At 41.9% G+C, this 20145-nt stretch overlaps 1 protein-coding gene across 3 annotated transcripts in view; it reads right to left on the minus strand.

The window, feature by feature from the left end:
- Positions 1-14565: 14565 nt before the first annotated feature.
- DISP1 (dispatched RND transporter family member 1) overlaps positions 14566-20145 on the minus strand; it is a 197898-nt gene continuing 192318 nt past the window's right edge. For all 3 annotated transcript variants that reach the window (XM_054983478.1, XM_054983487.1, XM_054983495.1), the window contains one exon: positions 14566-18185. In XM_054983478.1, coding sequence (XP_054839453.1) covers positions 14574-18185 — 3612 coding nt within the window. In that variant the 3' untranslated portion in view covers positions 14566-14573. The remainder of the gene's footprint in view (positions 18186-20145) is intronic.

Consider the following 20145-nt stretch of genomic DNA (forward strand, 5'->3'; position numbering starts at 1 on the left):
CACTATTTAGAGAGTGAAAGGCTTTGAAAGGAGTGAAGCAGAGAGCCCCCCCAAAGCGAGCTGCCGGTCACCAGAGAGTAGGTGTTTCACAGAGGCCAGCAGCAGTCCTCCTCTTGCACCTCAAAAGCCAGGCAGGAAATGTCCCCCCAAGTCACCCACTATTTAGGGAGTGAAGGGCTTAGGAAGCAGTGAAGCAGAGAGAGACCCCCAAAGCGAGCTGCCGGTCACCAGAGAGCAGGTGTTTCACAGAGGCCAGTAGTAGTCTCCCCCTTGCACCTCAAAAGCCAGGTTGGAAATGTCCCCCCAAGTCACCCACTATTTAGGGAGTGAAAGGCTTAGAAAGATATCAAGCAGAGAGAGCCCCCAAAGCAAGCTGCCAGTCATCAAAGAGTGGGTGTTTCACAGAGGCCAGCAGCAGTCTCCCCCCTGCACCTCAAAAGCCAGGCTGGAAATGTCCCCCCAAGTCACCCGCTATTTAGAGAGTGAAAGGCTTTGAAAGGAGTGAAGCAGAGAGCCCCCCCAAAGCGAGCTGCCGGTCACCAGAGAGTAGGTGTTTCACAGAGGCCAGCAGCAGTCCTCCTCTTGCACCTCAAAAGCCAGGCAGGAAATGTCCCCCCAAGTCACCCACTATTTAGGGAGTGAAAGGCTTAGAAAGATATCAAGCAGAGAGAGCCCCCAAAGCAAGCTGCCAGTCATCAAAGAGTGGGTGTTTCACAGAGGCCAGCAGCAGTCTCCCCCCTGCACCTCAAAAGCCAGGCTGGAAATGTCCCCCCAAGTCATCCACTAAAAAGGCTTTGAAAGGAGTGAAGCAGAGAGAGCCCCGCAAATCGTGCTGCCAGTCATCAGAGAGTGGGTGTTTCACAGAGCCTAATAGCAGTCTTCCTCCCCTTGCATCTCATCAGCAGCCAAAAAAGAACGTGGGGGAATGAAGGCAAGAACTCAAGCAGACAACGCCCAAAGCTGTCTTGCACCCACTGTGGGTGAGTGGGGTGGCGTCACAGCACAATAGAACCTACCGACAACCCAGAAAAAAGGAAGAGATTCGTGGGGGGAGGGGGGGATTAAGCCCGAGAAGAACCCAAGGACTCAAAACGCAGAAAGAAATCAGAGTAACCCGATAGTGCAGTAAAAGGGTTTTTTTAAAAAGTGCTCTAGAATAGAAAGGAGGAGAAAAAAATTAAACAGGAATGGAGAAAAGAGAAAGCTCTCTTGCACCAGAAGCCCCAAAGTCCTAAGGCACAAGCCGCGCTCTCACAAAAAAAAAAAAACTTCCCCACAGCAAGCAGTTGCTAAGCTTAGAAGCTAACTCAAGTCCCCGCGCCAGAAAAATGCAGCAGGGCTTCGCGCGCTTTGTCTTTTATGCAGAAAGGCTGGTGATCTCTGTTTGGCTGACAGAGCTGCCAATCAAGGTTTCCTGGGCTAAGATTGGTGTGTTCCAAACGGGGAAGGTGGCCCCACCGTTGCCTAGGAAATTGTTTGAGCAGGAATCCTGGCATGACAGGCCAACGGACACACGGACAGAAGCCCCAATGTTCGGCGCTTTCATGAGAAAAACACAAGCCCACGGCCCGCATGTTCGCGAAGCACGAACTGGGTAAGTTCGTGATGAAATTAGGTCCGTTATGCGGACCGTGCCCACCTCTAGTGATAAGATATGGACACTTCCTTGATTGTCTGTACCTCTGATTTTTATAATACTAAACATTTATGACTTTCTGAAATGTGTCCAATATTTATCTCAGGTAGTATGAGGGACAATACAATCAATCAATGGTCAACACAGAATATATCAGGTGGTGGATGTGCTTCATTGGTTCAGTAATGTTGTGCTGATGTCGGCTCCCCTGCATATTTGCCAATCACTGCGCAGAGGCTAGAGTAAGCAGAATGATACGAAAGCTTCATTGCAACAAAGGAGAGGAACAAGGCTCTCAAAAGCAAGCCACCATGCTCCTCTGACTTGGGTCAGAATGTTCAGACCTTTTATAATGCTACTACAGCAAGGCGTACGTGTCTTCTTTGGCTGGGCGTCACGCTCCACACTCATGACTTCCCCTTCACCAATGCATACCAGCCCATGTACAACCTGTGGATTTTGTCATGTCTTGTTGCAGTATCTATTGCCATTATAAACTGTTAGCTAAAGTAAGGCTGTTTGTTACTACATATTACTGTTAGCTACGTTGTAAAGCAAAGCTGGTTGTTATCACATACTGTTAGTTATTGCTATAGCATTAACTGTAACTATTGCTACACAGGGTGACTTCTGCTACACAGTATTGACTAGTGGGTGATGGACTATCAGGTCTATCAGTAATGTAATTAATGTGGAGTTGATACCCTCTAGTGTGAGAAGTGTAAATCAGCTTTTGAGAAGTGGATATGGGCCAGAAGTACTAAATAAGTGCAACGAGGCAAGGCTTCTGCTCAAAATGCTGATATAATCACACTCATTTTTTTTCGAACACCCCTAACTATGCTATCAGCAGCTGTAAGCCTGCGCATTTTTGGCAGAAACTTAACATAGCCCTGGGAGCAGGGCTAGAGTTAGGAGGACCACCTGGGAGGAGCTTCGATCAAACTCCTCTTTTGTCCCTGTCCTCTGTGAGCTGCTGGCGACTGGAGCTAAAATCCCCACCCACTTTTTGCTATTCAGTAAACACCTTTTCAGATTTGGACTAAGGTAATTTCTTTTAATCGGAGGCTCAAAAATACACAGTTTTCCAACTGACACTATTCTCTCTCAAACACTTTGGCAAAGTAACTAATTTTCTACTAGATAGAGCACAAAGCTGACTACAAGCAGAAACAATCTTTAATCCTCTGAAAATCTTACTGAAAAAAGAGCTAAATATATTACATACATATTATAGGAAGGTACACTTCTGTCTTTTCTCTTGATTTTGAGTCCCACTTTCTTTGAGAATTTTGCAAGTGGTTTCACTGCAAAGAGGGTGGGAAGAGCATGACTAACATCTGATATAGATCTCTGTTCTCTTAATCTTAAATCATAACAGTGTGAAACCAGAGCAAGTGTGAAAGTTGCGCTCCCCAGCTGGTAGTCACATCAGCATTTTTTAATTAATGTTGAGTGAGAAAATGAGATTTGCTCATTACGTGCAATGGTTATTTCAGAGCAGCCTCTGGAAAAGCACAAGCACCAAGGGAAGTAACCAAAATCAGCTGACTACCATCAAAACACAGCAAAGCCCCATAATGCCATTAATGCAAAATTAAGATCTGCATTCAGCTGGGATGCCACAGAAAAGTACAGGCTTTGTGAGCATCCTTTCCCGTTGGCAAGCACTGCCATGCGTGAGTGTTTTGGAATGTGGACCAGGAAGGTGCCATGATGGACAAGAGCAACTGCCAGCTAACAGGAAGGAGAATGCCAAAAGCTTCATTTTGTGTGATGAGGAGTAGTGATGATAAAAACACACCCAGGGTGCATAATAGCCCTTGGGTGAAACTACCAGAGAAGCCAAAGAACAGAAAGTAAAGGAAAAGTCAGACCAAATGTCAGGAAAATAAATAGCTTCAGGATCTGTTAGGCTGGAGCCTTAAATCCCCCGAGGGAAAGGAGGGAAGCCTCATAGCTTTGCAATTAGGGCTGTATTCTTTTTCATGGCAATAGATTGTACATTTCATGGTACATTTTTCCTCAAGTGCTAAAATGGACTGTTATGCAACTCTTTCATAAACAGGGATTTTTCACAGGCAACTGATGTTACACAGCCTTGCAAGGATTTCACAGAAATTACAAAATCCCTGATGCCTACCAAAAAAAAAATGTTTGCAAAATGCCATACTACAATGCAAGAATCATTGACTCCCTTTGCAAAGAATGTTATACTTTCTTTAAGAGAACACAACATGAAGGATACATAGAATTCAAGCCTAAATGCTTGAACTAGATTCTTAAAGAACCCTTATCCACAATTGCTTATAAAAGTTAAGGAAGGGTTCACTTTTTCTCAGATGAACACACTGAACTGTTACTGGAGTGTACTAATTAGGCTGAATAAAAAAAAACATGTTTCATTAAGAGCCAAAATCTCTGAAAAGATCCTCAAGAATAGGTAGAAACGACATCCTGTTAATCAAAAACTTAACCACATCAAAGTGTGTGTTTGGGCAAAGAACTGCTTCTAATAATGAAGGGGTGTGTATGCATGTTGCCTGGGGGAAACAGTCTATGCAGAGAAGGGAGGGCTCCATCAAACATGGTCACAACAAGAAGGATGCAGGAAAACTTTCCTATGACAGCAGTTCCCCATAAAGGTCGTGAGATTTGAAAGCTCCTTGTCTTGTGGGTCATCTCAATCTGAAGGAAAGACTCCAAAGCTAGTGCTTCCTGGGGGACTACAGGTCCTGTCATCATGGAAACACTCCACATAGCGAGTGACCACTACCTGCAAATAATCCTACATTGTCTTAAAATCATCTTGGACTTTATTTTTTTTTTAGTTCCCATTTGATGTGAAAACATTCTTAAGGAACAAAGGACTGTTCAAGTATAGGTCCCCTAATACCCCTGCTACAAGCAAACAAAAAGAACACAGACTTCCTTAACCTGACCTACAAACAACTTCTTCACCTCTGAGTCCTCAGTTCAGGACATCCTGTAGTCTGACAGTCATGTCCTTCTGGACTTTATTTACCACTGACTCCAGCGGGATTTATTTCTGTAGTTTAGATCTAGGGTAGGCTTTATCTGTTAAATATTTCAGAAGAAACTATAAGAACACCTTTTAGTATGGGGCCAATGCTTATCAATGCTGCTGCTGATGGACAGAAGTGAAAGATCCAGAGCCATTTCTAAAACAATTGTACTAGTTAATATAGATTTTATGTTAAAATACAGATGCAAGAAATCCAAGAGCAGATTCAGTTTAAGCATCACTTGTGCAAGGACCAGGTAGCATACGCTGCTTTTCCTTTACAATCAACAGTATAAAAATTCTCTTTGGAGGTTGTTTTCCGACAGATCAAGACATTGACTTCAATTGGACAAACATAAACAGGCTCATATCCAAAGTCTGGTTAGTCCAGTGTTGCAGACTTAGTGAATTTTTACTGCCATCACTGAGTCCAGCCAGGGAGAATGGAGACAGGAAGCCAGGCACTCCTTCATTGTGTCCAAGGATCCCGTCCTTGCAGTTTCATGGGCGGAGCCAGTCCCATTGGCATTCCTCTTCCACACACAAGACTTCTACACAGATTGAAGTGCTGATTTATTGCAACTGTTCCTTTCCTCATATACCATACCAAGTGTGGTCATTGTGGGAGCCTCAGGAGTTCTCCAGACCTTGAATACACTGTTTCTGGATGTGGACTGAGCGTTTTTTCTATCTGTTACCGTTTGCATTGATTAGAGAATTATCTGTGGATGTGTATATGTATATTGCTGCTATGTTTATACGCAGGGCTCATTTCAAGGGGGAATGTGCAGGAACACCGTTCCAGCAGTTCTTTAAAGAGGTCACTTGTCTGGCGGCCCCGGCCACCTGTTTTCCGGCAATTCTGGGCCCATTTGGCTTGGATTGGGGCCAAAACAGCCAGATGGGGGCCGAAAGGGCCCAGATTGGGTCGGCGCTGACTGTTTTGGTCCTGATCTGGGCCCAAAATGGCCATTTTCAGCCATTTTGGGCCTGTTTCAGCCTGGATTGGGGCCAAAACGGCCTGGACCAGGGCCAAAACAGCCCAGATCGGGTCATTGCTAGGCAGGAGAGGGTTCCCCCACCCAACACCAACCCGATCTGGGCCCAAAATGTCCTCTTTTGAAACGTTTCAGCCTGGATTGGGCCGATCCTGGCCATTTTGGCCCCAATCTGGGCCCAAAAGGCCCTAAAATGGCCACTTTTGGCCGTTATGGGCCCATTTCTGCCAGGATTGGGGCCAAAACAGCTGGGATTGGGTCAGTGCCAGGCAGGGGAAGCCTTCTTTGCCCGGCACTGACCTGATCCTGGCCGTTTTGGCCCAAATCGGGGTCAAAACAGTCTCAAAATGGCCATTTTGGGCCCGTTTCTGCTGGGATCAGGGCCGAAACCGCCTGGATTGGGTCGGTGCCAGGCAGGGGACCCCTCCCCTGCCTGGCATTGTCCCGATCTAGGCAGTTTGGAGCCCAATCCAGACCAAAACATGCCCCAAATGGCCGTTTTGAGCCATTTTGGGCCCATTTTGGCCTGGATTGGGTGGTTTTGTCCCGAATTGGGGGCAAAACTGCCCTGACTGGGCCACTGCCAGGTGGGGGAACACTCTCTTGTCTGGCAGCAGCCGCCTCCCGGCCATTTCGGGCCCGATCCTGGCCATTTTGGGCCCAATTCTTGCCCAAAATGGCCAGGATTGAGCCCCAAACAGCCAGGATTGGTCCCAAAACTGCCAGGATTGGGCCTCTGATGGGTGGTGGATCACTCTCCTGCTCAGCAGCAGCCCAATCGTGACCATTTTGGGCCCCTTTTCAGCCATTTTCAGCCCTTTTTTGCCATTTTCGGGCCTGAATAGCCAGGATTGGGTCCAAAACAGCCAGGATAGGCAATGTCAGAGGGTGTGGCATATGCAAATCAGTTATGCTAATGACACACTTCCAGTGACGTCAAGGGGCATGGCGTATGCTAATGAGTTATGCTAATGAGTTGTGCTGAGTTCCTGCAGCTTTTTCTACGAAATGATCTGTTTTATACAGATGTGATTTATGAATTGGATGTATACTATTTATTAATTACTGACTGTTACTATTTATGAGCTATTGACTGTTCATTATACTTTGCACTTTGGCATTGTATTAACACATTGACTTCTGTTTCTCATTGTTAATTGTTGATTGGGAAACCTTCGTGCTTCTAAAAATAAACTGGACAGGAATGGATTGTCCAATTCTGACACAGGCAATGGGCCTGTGTCAGAATTGGACACAGGCAATGGGACACAGGCAAACACAAAATGACTGCTACAGGAGGTGAAGCCAACTGTCTCTAAGTGAACAATTTGAACAATCTTTAAACCTTATGGTAATTTTATGGCAATTAGTTTACAGAACTCTCTCAGTCTGAGCCTTCTCTCCTTCTACACAGGGCACAACTGTGCAGATACCGAACGAGTGTCTTATACTTGCCAACTTCCTGGCTCCTCCCAGGAACTTGAACTTAATAACTTTTTTCTGTGATGAAGCTATACACAATCAGGAAACCTAAATGAAAGGGAGAAGAGGGATAATTTTTTTAAAAAATACTGGGAAAGAGAAATGAAAGAATAAAACTGATGCAGTAGTGTCAGGGATCTGTCCCAGAAACAACATTATTTTAATCTGCACAGCTAATTAAATCTCCAGGGGCCAATCATAAACTCTGCTGGGCAAGAGCCTCACCTAGCCCCACACACTTTCTAAAAACTTTTGGTGGGCACCAGGAAAAGTACCAGAAGGTGCCATGGTGTCCAAGGAAACCATATCGGGGATCCCTGGATTTTTAAAAACCTCAAGAGAAGGTTTGAAAATGCTTCCAAAGGAATGGAATGTTAAGGGCAGTGAGCCTCAATTAAAGAAAGAAAAAAGAAATCAAGCCTCTTGAGTGCTTAGAGGATCCTTGAGGAGGAGATATTTGAGGGTGAGTGGGTGGAATTCCAAATTATTGCCCCCCTACAGGAATAGTAATGCTTGTGAGTGAAGTACTTCCATACAAAATGTTGCAAATTCTTCTCTTCTCAGGACAAATAGCATCTTGGGGAGGATGTTGACACACAATTTAATGGCCTGGGGGAGTTAAAATCCTTCCCTCCCTCAGCACCGTGGCCCCTTTCCACCTATGCCCCGTCTTCATGGCGGCTACTAATTTTTCAGAGTAGACCACAGTACTCCGGCATATTTCTCTTTGGATCTCAGTGCAACCTGGGTGCTATTTTCCCCTGCCCATTACATCAAATGCCACTCCAAGAGGTCCACAGACTTGCAGGATCTGGGGAGAGAAGCGGGGGGGGGGGCTGAAACACTGCATGTGACCCTTCAGATCTCAACCATTTCCTCAGTAACTTTCAACAGTACAGGTCAATACTAGGTTTCTAATACTTCAGAAGGCTTGCTTAAGGTCACCTCCCATATTTTGGCTTAAAAAATATCTGAATGGGGGGGCCCTTACTGTTTGTTATTTATAGTCTGCCTTTCTCACTGAAACCTAGGTGGATTACAGAGTGTAAATCAGTATAATCAATGGCTGGTACATTTAAAAAACAATACAATAGGAGTATGGATTGCTGAAATTTGAAAACAAGCATAGATGAGAATACAGATGTGAAACAGTGCAGAAACAAAACACAAGTAATTTTACATCAACGTATTAAAGGGCATGGAAACTTTGTTGGAGTGCATGTACACTAACAGATAGTATCCAGTAATACAGTCTATAAGCCTGATCTAGTTCTTAAGGCAGGCTTATTACCTGGGTAAAAAACCTTCCTAAATAGTTCCGTTTTATATAGTTTGCAGAAAACCAGGAGACTAGAGTGTGGGTGGGAGCTTTCCTGACCTGTTCAAGTAGACCATTCAATAGGGTGGAGACCACTGGAGCAAACTGCAACATTTTGTGCATCTGGAATCTCCAAATTGACTTTGAGGGGAGACCTATGTAGAGTGCATTATAATAGTTTAGTCTCATATTTTACTTTCCTCTAAGAAAGCAAGGTTGGAGAAATTAAGATTTTAAAACTTGCTAAAATTAATTTGTAAATCTGACAAATCCTTGATATCATTGGCTCTTGAGCACAGATCTTTGGCTTTTTATTGGCTTAATAATTATTGAAGGATGTAGATCTGAGTTGTCTCAAATTTTTGCTTCACGTATCTTAAAGTTAAAATTTTTGCTTTATGTAAAGTTAAAATGTCTCTATTCAAATCCCATGCACTGCTTTTCCACTGCAAACAATAGGGGCAATGACATAATACTTGATTGTTTTCATCAAGAAACTTTCCCTCTGCCAAGGTATCATCTTGCTTCAGTGCAATCCAAATCAAGGAAGTTACCCCGCTCTTTTTGTGTGTGTGCATTAACTTTTATAGATGATAATACTCAACATACTGAATTTTTAAAACTTCAATAGAGGATGCAGGTTTTGTGCTATATATAACTGTTACTAAAATAAAATATCTTAAAATGCAAGCAGTTAGTTCCCCCAAGAAAGTATAAGGAACTGTTTATCTTGTGCAGATTGCTTCTCCTCACCCAGAGGAGGAAAGGGGGAAAAAGAGCATTTGAGTGAATTAGAAACTGACTAATTTCACCATCGTTTGATTTAATGAAAAGCAGGTGATTATGTCATCATTAATGGGCTACAGTGGAACCATAAGCTTGAAGGCAAAGCCATGTAAGAGGAAGGTGAGTAAAACCATCTGTACTCCTGCAGATCCTGAGCCACTGCAAACTGTTCCTAAATACTTTGGCCTACTTTTACAATGCAAACATTGCATTAAGACATTCACTTTTGTCTTTCAGAAATGGAGAATAGCTATAGGTTATCATCATTCACAGCATACAAAGCAAGTAATGTAAAAACCAACTGCAAGAAGATAATTACTGAGTGGATCCTGTAACTTCCTCCTGCTAAGTCAGATCTAAGCATTCCTTTCCACTGAATCTTTTTCACAGAAAGATGACCTCTATAGGAGAATGTCTTAGTGGAAAGTAATCATTGACACTGGTGAGAAGGTGATGTTGCCGCGGTGTTCCTCCTCATTGTATCCCCTTATAGTGTGACACTTTTTCTCATGAGGGTCACCCTGTCAGAGCCTGTTTAACCTGAGTAACGCCATGTTTAACTCTGTAGTATTTAGTCTTTCTTTCCCTCTAGGCCCCAACACCCGCTTGACCTTGGCCAGCTCTACGTTCCTCTGAGAAGCTTTGCTATGTGAACTCAGGGGGGAGGCTGGGCTTGGGAGTGTGAAATGTAACCACTTTATTTTCATGAGTCATTCTTGACAATACTTTGGTTGGCCAGGATATATATCCTGGAATATGTACGTCTGGAGATGAATGCTGTTTTTCACAATAAACCTTTTTGAAATCAAAAAGACCTTGCTTCTTGCAGAAAGGGAGTGGAACAGACTATCAATTCTGGAATGACATAGTCTGACACACCCAACCTCAGGGAGTGTTTTCAAGGCAACTATCAGGTTGCTGGGGAAAAGAGATGGGCAGGAGGAAAATACACTCTACTCTGTTGGCAAACTTTTTTGTAGGATCCAACCTATTAGATACAACCCACTATCTACAGCTGTCTCTCCATATCTCATGTTTCTGTTGATGTATGAAATAAGAACTCCAATGCCTCTTCTGGTATGCTAGTATAAAAGTTTGCTACAGGCTTCCCACTTGGTCTCATAAAATGTCCAAGCAGTGTGGGTGCAGAAACATTTCATTCTCTTGGATCCCAGCATCATACTGATTTCCAAGCAAGGCTAGGAGAAAGTCTTCAGAAAAACTAAGATCACCACAGGAATAAATTAAGCTTTGTATGAGCTTTGAAAGCACTTGCACAGCCTTATAAGCGAAACATAAGACATCTAATATTTTAAGTATCCACTCCAAAATAAAAATTAGAAGTGATATTTATGACTGCATTTATGAAATGCAGTGAATTCTGAAAATAAGCAGATGTGAACAATCACAGGCCCTTCCCCAAACTGCCCTGACACACAAGGTTCATATTGTTAAAAGCAGCTGCATCCGTCTTTTCCAGACTCTTGAGTCTCTTATGTTCTTACCATATTGTCTGTTTCCCTCTTCCCCACTCTGCATCTGTTTTTTCTATTTCTATTTCATTTTCCCTTTCCTCCCCATAGCTTCTCTAAAAAGAAACCGCAAAAGAAAAAGGAAGGCCATGGTCTGCTATAGAGTGATCCAACTGTGGATCATAACTTATCAACTGAAGACCTAAGTTGCTGTTGAGATCAGAAGTTCTCTCACTGAGTCCACTTATATGGTCATTGGGCAAGATCCAATCCTACCTGTAGGCATAAAGCCAGGGAAGCTACTGGCTGCTGATGATTCCCACCACCAGAGCTATCACCCTTCTTGAATCACATCCTACCCCTCCTCCGGAATTGCTTTATGGATGATGCAGAGTTGCAAAAGGAAGGAGGGAATGGAAAAGACCTGCTGCATGAGAAGTTCACTTATACTTACTTGCTGCCAAGCCAAAAATGGGTCTGCATTTTTTGCTAAGGATGCTGTACAGATAATGATCAAAGTAATTACTCTGAAAGCTGACCATTATGAGCTGTAACACTGTTTTTCTGGATAGCTTCTCAACCTGAGACTTTGGAGAGCTGCTGCCAGTCAGAGTAACAATACTGAGCTCGATGTTTTGCATACCTTCACAAAGAGATTATCAGCTGCTGTTAAGAATTTACCTTCCTATGGAAGTCAGACGTTGCCTCTCCCTCTCTGGATTTGGAAAAGATTGCAAGATTTTCTTGGTCCAGGTAGAGTTGGGCAAAAGAGGCTACTAATCTGTTCAACAGATTTTGATTAGCGGTAGTTCTATTAATAGTTCTCTGTAACAACTGAGGTGGTGGTAAAACTGCTTCTGGACTGGGCTTGTGTCATGTTCAAATGTTCCTGCATGCAGAAAAAGGCCCTGCACTAACTGCTGGACTCTGGCCTAGCTGCCTTCTCAACTTCTTGCCAATTTTCTGTATGCTAGACATTTCTCACTTTGTACAAAAGAGAATTCAATCAAGTATTCCCTGCTTACTATCTGAAGGAGAAGAGTCCAGAAACCAATTTTTATCCTTGTAGGCTGCTGAGGGAACTAGACCTGAATATCAGATGCTTGTGGCAGTTGGGAAAGAAGCAGGAGGAAGTTAGAGAGATGTATGCAGAGAACCGCATTTACCCTCTGGAAAAAAATCCACCTCTTGCAATGAATGCTAAAGCATTTCCTATAAAAAATACATTTGCTTGATATTTTTACTAATGCAAAATCTTTTTAGGTTTGTTATATGTGAGACTAGCTTGATACGCGTGCTTCGCTATGGTATTTAACTACTTTAAATCCAGTTACCGCCTTTCTTCAACTGTCTGTAGTTTCCTTGACCTGATTTTTACCTCAGAACACAGAGTTCCACAGCTGACCAATCAGAGAGAGGCAGGTGCAAGCAGGCAGGAGTCTGCCAGCCACATAGGAAAGCCAGGCACCACAGGGAGATTGGCAACCCGAGTGAACTTTTAGGGAGGTGCATTTTACCTCAGGACACACTCAATGACTCCCAGTAGCAACTGCAAGCTGTTTAGAATGTTGAGGGTGAGGATCAATCAGGCTGCATATGCAAATAATCTTGAAAGGCTAGCCCAATCAGGGAAGAGTGGCCGAGCTGGCAGTGGGTGAGGCGCAAGCAGGCAGCAGCCTGCCAGCCACACAGGGAAGCTGTCTCCCTTTGGAAAAACACATTTTATTCCTTTTTACCCCCTTAGGGGGTTAATTTCTTAAAATCCCTTCTTAGTGGGCGTTAACATCATGAATGTTCTCCCCCAATGTCATGTTGAGAGAGAGAGATTTCATGGACCAGTTATTGTTTCCATCTGGTAAAATGCGACATGCTCCAAATATATTTTTAAGGGAATATCCCTACTCTAAAGTATATGGAGGCCTTGCCAGATGTCTGTGGATGAGTTAAGAATTGTATTGAGAGGTGGAAGGTTGGAAGTACTGGAAAGAGAATAAATTAAATAAACCTTAGGCTATTTCCCTCTTTATTTTAAATTCTCCTACATAGACCCTAAATTTAGAACTCTTTTAATTTAGGAGTATCTATGCAATATAGTGCTTAATAAGTGTTACAATAACCATTGTTTCTTCAACTTCTCTTCTCCAAACAACTGAAACTGATGCCCTTATTACACAGATATAGATTAGGAATGTGCACGTCGGGTTTGGGATTCAGGTTTTTTACTTGAATTTGGTCCAATCTGGAAAGATTTGGCATTTCCAAATCAGCTTTTCCATTGCTGAAGCGATTCGGAAATGTCTAAGCAAAGCTTACCTAAGTGCTTTGGAATGCTTCGGTAAGCTTCAGGTGGCACAGCAGCAATCCTTCTCTTGTTGATTGTTTCCACAAACTTGCAGGAAGAAAGTGTTTCCTGCAAGTTCCCTCCTTTATTTCACCCAATGGGTGTTTTTTGGGAACACACCCCTAATATAGATGCTGAATATTTTACCTAAGACATTTAGCACTTATCAGTATTCTGTAAGTGAACCACAGAGTTTATGGCACTACAATCTAACAACAAAACCATTTACTAGATTTTAGTGATGTAAACTTGATCCTGTCTCACCAATACTTGACTGTTTTCATGCCCTCCTTTGAAAATGACAAAAGAAGAGTCTTTTGTCTCATATTAACCAGCAGAAAGTGTTTCTCTTTTCATCACAAATGCCCATTGTCTTCTCATCCACTACTGGCCAGGCCTGGAGCTGGAGCACCTGGTTTATGTGGATGCTATCCAAGGGCTTGATGTATTTGATTGGTTCAAATGGAAGCAGATGTTTAATATATAGATTTTGGCTGCTGCTTATGTTTTTAGTTTAAATTCTATTATATTTTGATTGTTTTATGATCTTGTTTTTATCTTTTGATTGTAAGCCATCTTGCTTATTTTGGTGAAAAGTGGGGTGTTAAAATTTAAAATAAATAGAAGATATATAGCTAATGCACAATTTTTCTTTATGGCTCCACCTCTCCTTTCTTTGTATGTTCTTTATAAGCTTCTTGCCTTTATATGCTTCAGAAAGTGTTGTATTTATTAAAATGCAGTTTTACTGAGTGTTTAGCTGTAATCACAAAACTTCAAAAAGTGCATGTTTTTTTTGTTTTGTACACCAGCCAAGGACAGCTAATTTCGTTTTATAAATATATGTTACATCACAATCCCTTATCTAAATCCAATGATTTCCCCTTTTCCCCTCTATTAAGACCATTATTTAAAAATAGACCATTTTGCCCTCTTTGCCTCTTACTTAAATATGTATGAAATGATAAACAGGACCAGGTTCTCATGTATACGGTTTCATGAAAATCTTACCAAGCCGGATACAGAAAAACAGTAAGTATTGTTTGTTACAATACACAAAAATAGTTTGAAAACTAGTTTGTCTGGATCTAAGCTCCCCACTCATTAATGAGACTTGCATGTAATTTGGATTTTGAAATGCATACCCAAATATTTTGCATACTTGCCCTGCTTTGGGGCTTCTTGGGTGCATCTAGAGGGATGCTGGGCTAGATGGACCTCGGGCTGATCCAGCAGGGCTGTTCTTATAGAAAGTAATGCACAAACTGGTGAAAGCAATTGCTCACAAAAGCAACAGAAAATGTAACTCTGTAGAAAGTGATGTCTGGAAGTAACTTAATAAATGCTTTTTCAATAAGAGAACCTACTGTCAATACCAATACAGCCTAATTTGAGCCCTTTGTACCATTTGAATGGATTCCATTGTGGTTATTAACCAAGTATCTTTAAACCAGAACAGGTGTCAGTATTTTAAGCTCTGTTTTAAAAGAAAGACAAAACTGTCAAGTTTAAGACTTATAGTGTTTTTATTAGCAAACTTTCATTGGAAAGTTCTGGGTGTGCTAACAGAGCAGGCACATGGGCGTCAGTGTTTGGCATATGACACTCAACTGAATTGCACTTTGTTGCTATGGTTCTGTTACAATACTGTAAATTATCTGGGCAAGACTCAAAACCATCCTCTATTGTAGTACTGTTCTCTATAAATTCCCACTCATTCTGACTAGGCTTTACATTTAGAACTGTTTGTGGTGTATTCTGAATGCCCTCTGTTTCAGTTTTCTTGTTCTGCTTTAATGCAGAAGTCCCATTTTCATTCCCATTTACTTCAGTGACCATTACATCCCATTTGGCTCGGCGATTATTACCGAGCCCTTTTTGATTATCAGGCATACTTTTCTCTATTTCACAACAAGGTTTCATCAGAGAGCCAACACTTTTGCAAATAAAATGGGATGAACTTGCTTCCTTTGAAAGATTTCTCAAGTTCTCTGCTGTGTTTGAAAGACTATGGGCTTGAAAATGTTGCACCGAGTGTAGAAAAATGTTTCTGGGAAGTGAATTCTGGACTGGAGGTCTTTTTAATCTGCCCTGTAGACAGTTACAGTGGAGGACATGCTGGACAGCATTCATATAAGTATCAGAAGAATGATGCAGAGAATTTATGGGAACAAGAGAACTCTGGATATGCATATTTCCAGAAGAAGGAGAGCACTGGTAGCAAAAAACTTCATTTAATTGTTGGCATGAATGTGGGTTCCATTTTGTGCCCACATGCTTATAACTATCTGAGCAATTACATTGTTGATTTTGAGAGAGCAACTGGCAAGAGGCATTCTGTTCCCCAGAAGACATCATGACTGACTCAGATTCACTTTTATTATTTATGCTGAATTCATTGTTGTATGTTGACTGGGGAAGAACACGTAAATCTGAGGGTCTACCATTGAAAAGTTCAGAGCAAATGTGTGTTTCTTCATAGGTTCTCTTCTCTGATGGATTGCAATGATTAGTATGCAAGGCCAGAGGCTGTAACTCATAATGCTCATGCTCCATATCTGTTTTTTGAGCTCTGGAATTCAAACTGTATTTGTTAACTGGATGAGTTTCATCTTGTTCCTTGTCATCTTTCTTTCCTGACAATGCCTGGGAAAAGGCGCTACACTGAAGCCTTTTAGGCAGAAGAATCTGGCCACAAGTACCTTGGGGCCCAAGGCAACGGCACATGCACTGGAAAAAGAAGGTTGCAAATGCCCAACTAATGCACATGATAAGCATCATAAAGGTTCCAAGCTGAGTGTATGCTAAAACTGTAGATGGCATCATCATTGCTCCAGCAACAAACGTTGTCAGTGCTGCCATAGCAATTGCTGAACCCATGCGGCTTAGGGAGAAGATTACTTTTCCTTCCCGGTCAGGATCAGGAGCTAAGCGGTATGCAACACCATAGTGGACAGCAAAATCTACAGATAAGCCAACAGCAACAGAAATGGTGACCGACTCTAATACATTCAGCTCCCATCCTAGAAGAACAAGTGACCCAACAGTAACAAATATGGTTCCTGCAATTGAAACTATTGCATAAAGGCTTATTATTATATTCCAAGTTGTAAGCAGCATTACGCTGAATGCAACGGCAACTGAAAGACCCATGGCAATCAAAGTACCATCAGAGAGACTGTCCTGGAGGTCATAGAACTCTAAATTACTCACAAACCAGCCACTGCTTAGACCCTCAGGAGCAGAACTAAGCTCACCCGAGATCCATGAATCCACCTCTCTGTAAAACTGATGCATCTTATCATAAGCTAACGTGAAGAGGTAGGTACTTTGGAACTCTAGTACCACTGCTCTGATGGTGTCATTTATGTCAAAGCGAGGCCCTGGGGTTTTGCTGTCTAAATGGTATCCTGTACTTCTTTCAAGCTCCATGATGGCCCTCTTGATACACAATTCAAAAACCTCCTGTTTGTAGGGAAAACTCCAGTGGCTGCAGCATGGATAAAGTGCTGGCTCATCACAGTCCTGATTTTCCATCCACTGCTTAAACGTTTCAATGAAGCAGCTTGTGAAGTCTTGCTCTTCTGTTTGATAAAAAAAGGTTTGGTTCCTTAGCTTTTGGCAGAACTTTAAAATCCAGAGCTGAGAATCTGGGCTTGCAATATTAAAGCTGCTGTCCAGTTTTAGCTTTCCTTTGCTTTTAGGATTTAAGGGGTCCCCATTATCCTCAGGAGAGACACCCCAGATTATAGTGATGGGCATATGAAGCTCCTCCCCATGATGGACACGTTCAAACATAAAAAGCTTTTTGAACTCAGCATCGTAACGTTCAAATGGGTGAGAAGATCTGAACACTTGAAACTCTGAGAGCTCCAATGAAGGTAGCTTCATCTTTGGATTCACACACACAATATATGCTCCGCCAATAGTTAAGGCTAAAAACCAGACCAACCAAACATAGCGAAACTTGATAACAATGCATGGCAACACTTTTTCAAAAAAGATTCTGGATACTTCTGAGGAAGCAAAAACAAACTTATGGAACATTTGGCACAGCGTTGTCCAGCAGCTTTTGTTGTTGTATACCCTCGACTGAGGCTTTCTAAAACAACTAAATATATTGAGTAGGTACCGTTCGTGTAACACGACGACTGCAGGTAACCATGTTACCATTAGAACATAGTTCACCAATATGGCAGTGCCAGCATAAACACCAAAGCATCGAATTGCTGTAATATTGTTGACGTAATTGGCATAAAAGGCAGCAGCGGTAGTAAAACTGGTGACAAACATGGAAAGGGCAGCATGTTGCAAGGTAATGCTCACTGTCTCTGAAGTTTCAGCATGAGACTTGTCAAATTTTGTGTAGCTCCAGACATCACACAGTACAAAAGCATCATCTGCTCCAATACCCACAAGAATAATCAGTGCAGTGAGATTCATAAAGGGGAAAAACTCAAAATTAAATACTACCCGATAAAGAAAGTAAGAAACAATCAAGGAGCTTATTATGGCAAACATGGTCATCAGTGTGATAAACATGGACTTGGTATATATGCACATGACTAACAGAACAATCACAATGGCTATAGCAGGATACACAGTATCCATTAAAAGATAGTCTTGGAATAAACTATGCTTTACTCCAAACTCTATCCCTGTTATGGTGGTTATTCCATCAGAAGAGTTCCAGTTCTCAAAGTTATCCAAATAGATACTCATCATGCTCTCTCCTTTCTCTGTAGGTGAAAAAAGCATGCTATACTTTAAAGCTGGTAAAACATAATCCACAGTCTTTGGACTTAGAAAATCTTTGTCTACTAGGTAGTGGAGGATCTGGTAAACAGCATTGTACTTTGTACATTTACGAGGCACATTTGTACACTTGAGCTGGTCCTTCCTCCTGGCTGCCATATCCCAGCAATCTGGTCCCAAGGTCCCATTGTAATAGTATTTGGCACAGGTACGGAGCAGCTTCAGAGTGTGAGAAACATCTCTCTCTACAATTTTTTGACAGGATGATCTGTTGTTTAAAATGGCGATATAATTGCCCAGAGTCCAGCTGGGACAGCAAGAAGCAGCAGTGGTCCTCTGGCAGAGATCACCAAACTGAAAATGGGATCGAATCTGTATAAAGAGACAGACAGAATTACTGTACAAAACAAAAGTGCAAAGCTAGAGAGACATTGAAACGTGGCTGCATTCAGACTTCATGACAAGCTAATGAACTGGTTTGTAAGCAGCTGACACCATTACAGCTTGCTTGGGTTTTTTTGTGGGCTTCCCTTACTGCTCCAACTACCTCTTTCTTCATGTGCACAACATCTCCAGATGTGATTAAGATCTAATGTTTGAATACAGAAGGCAAACTGAAATTTGCTTCCCCACACAAGATGGGGAGCTAAATTGGGATTCAACCAAGGTTTACAGTCCCAGATTGCAGGGGGAAACAAACTCTGGTTTACAGAGGCACCTGTATTTGGACATTATGGTAAACTGGAAGGTAATCAAATCTGGAAACGTGCAACCCAGTGCTGTGCAGAAGAAAGAGATGGGAGGGCCACAAAGACAAAGTGAGTTCTAGATCAAATCAAGCCTGAATTCACCCTAGAAGTTAAAATGATGAAATGGAGGCTAACATACTTTGTTCACATCAAGGTTCATTGGAAAAGACAATAATGCAAGGAAAAGTGGAGGGTAGTAGGAAAAGAGGAAGACTCAAAATGAGATGACTTAACTAAGTAAAGTAAGCCATGTCCTCCAGTTTGCAAAATCTGAGCCAGGCTCAGGCTCCAAATAATAGGACACTTTGGAGGATTTTCGTTCACACATACACATCTCCTAGAAGAGCAGTAAGCATGTGGCAACTGTTTACTAACCACTTTTTCTAACTGGTCAGAGCATCTAGTCCAAAGTTGAATCCTCCTCCCATCCCCAACACTAGCATATATTTATGCCAATATAGGGTTACAAGCTCTCTAATCTATGCAAGTAAAATACCTGCACATATCTAAAGATCTGGAGGATGCATGAGCACAACTCTGTTTGAAAAGCCACTCTCCCTATTATCTGGGCCTGAAATGCCACAGAATCAAATACTTCTAATGCGTATTTTGAACTCAATAGTCAAATTGCCTGCTTGGTATCACTATTATGTATTCCCAATATTATCACAGGATTAATTATATTGAGTCAATTACATACCTACTTAAGCATTTGAAAGACAGTTAAATTTCAAACAGTCAAGTAGCTTTTCAGTCATACTGAAATTACTTGGGCTTATTCTGAGCAAACTGCTGATAGCACAGACTGAAAAAATACAGGATTTTGAAATTCATGCGATTGCTATAGTCTTAATTTTGTCAAACAATTTCAGAACAAGAATGACCTAGCATTCCATAAAACAGGATAATTCACATTTGATTGTTTCCTGATAACAATACTCATGCAGACAAACTCAGGAAAAAAAACGAATCGCCTTCTAAATAAAAGGAAACACTGGAATGTCATCTCTATTCTTCATGGCACATATCCAAATTTATCCTTGGAGAATACAGGCAAGGCAAGCTGTGAGGAAGTGTTTATTGTCTACTAAGATTATTTTAATTCAAAAAGAAACTTATTTGCTGTTCTTCAGCACGTTGCAGGCCATCTATGTTTGCTACACACAAGCAACCATTGCTACATATAAAGATGAATTGGCTGCAAGAACTTAGAAGGAGAACCAGAAACCACTTCTCAAAATATCACAAGAAAACATTGTATTAAAATTACTGCTATTCAAGACTTCGATTATATTTTGGTGCTTCATCAAAAGGCATCAGAGAAGCAACTCTGGGCATTCTAGGTCAAGATGAACCACTGGGATAATGCCGTTAAGGTATCTAACATACTGGATTTAAATTGTGGTATTTATGATTTTATGATGTTGTGACTTGCCCTGAGCCTACTTGAGGGGAGGGCAGGATATAAATCAAACAAAATAAATAAATATTCGGAGACATCTAAAAAACCAGTGTATTTGTACAATCTCATAATTTTCAAATGTCTTGCCCTTGGGGAACACTTTCCACGTTGCTCAATCTGC

This window comes from Eublepharis macularius, chromosome 1 (genome assembly GCF_028583425.1).
Source record: "Eublepharis macularius isolate TG4126 chromosome 1, MPM_Emac_v1.0, whole genome shotgun sequence".
NCBI classification, from domain to species: domain Eukaryota; kingdom Metazoa; phylum Chordata; class Lepidosauria; order Squamata; family Eublepharidae; genus Eublepharis; species Eublepharis macularius.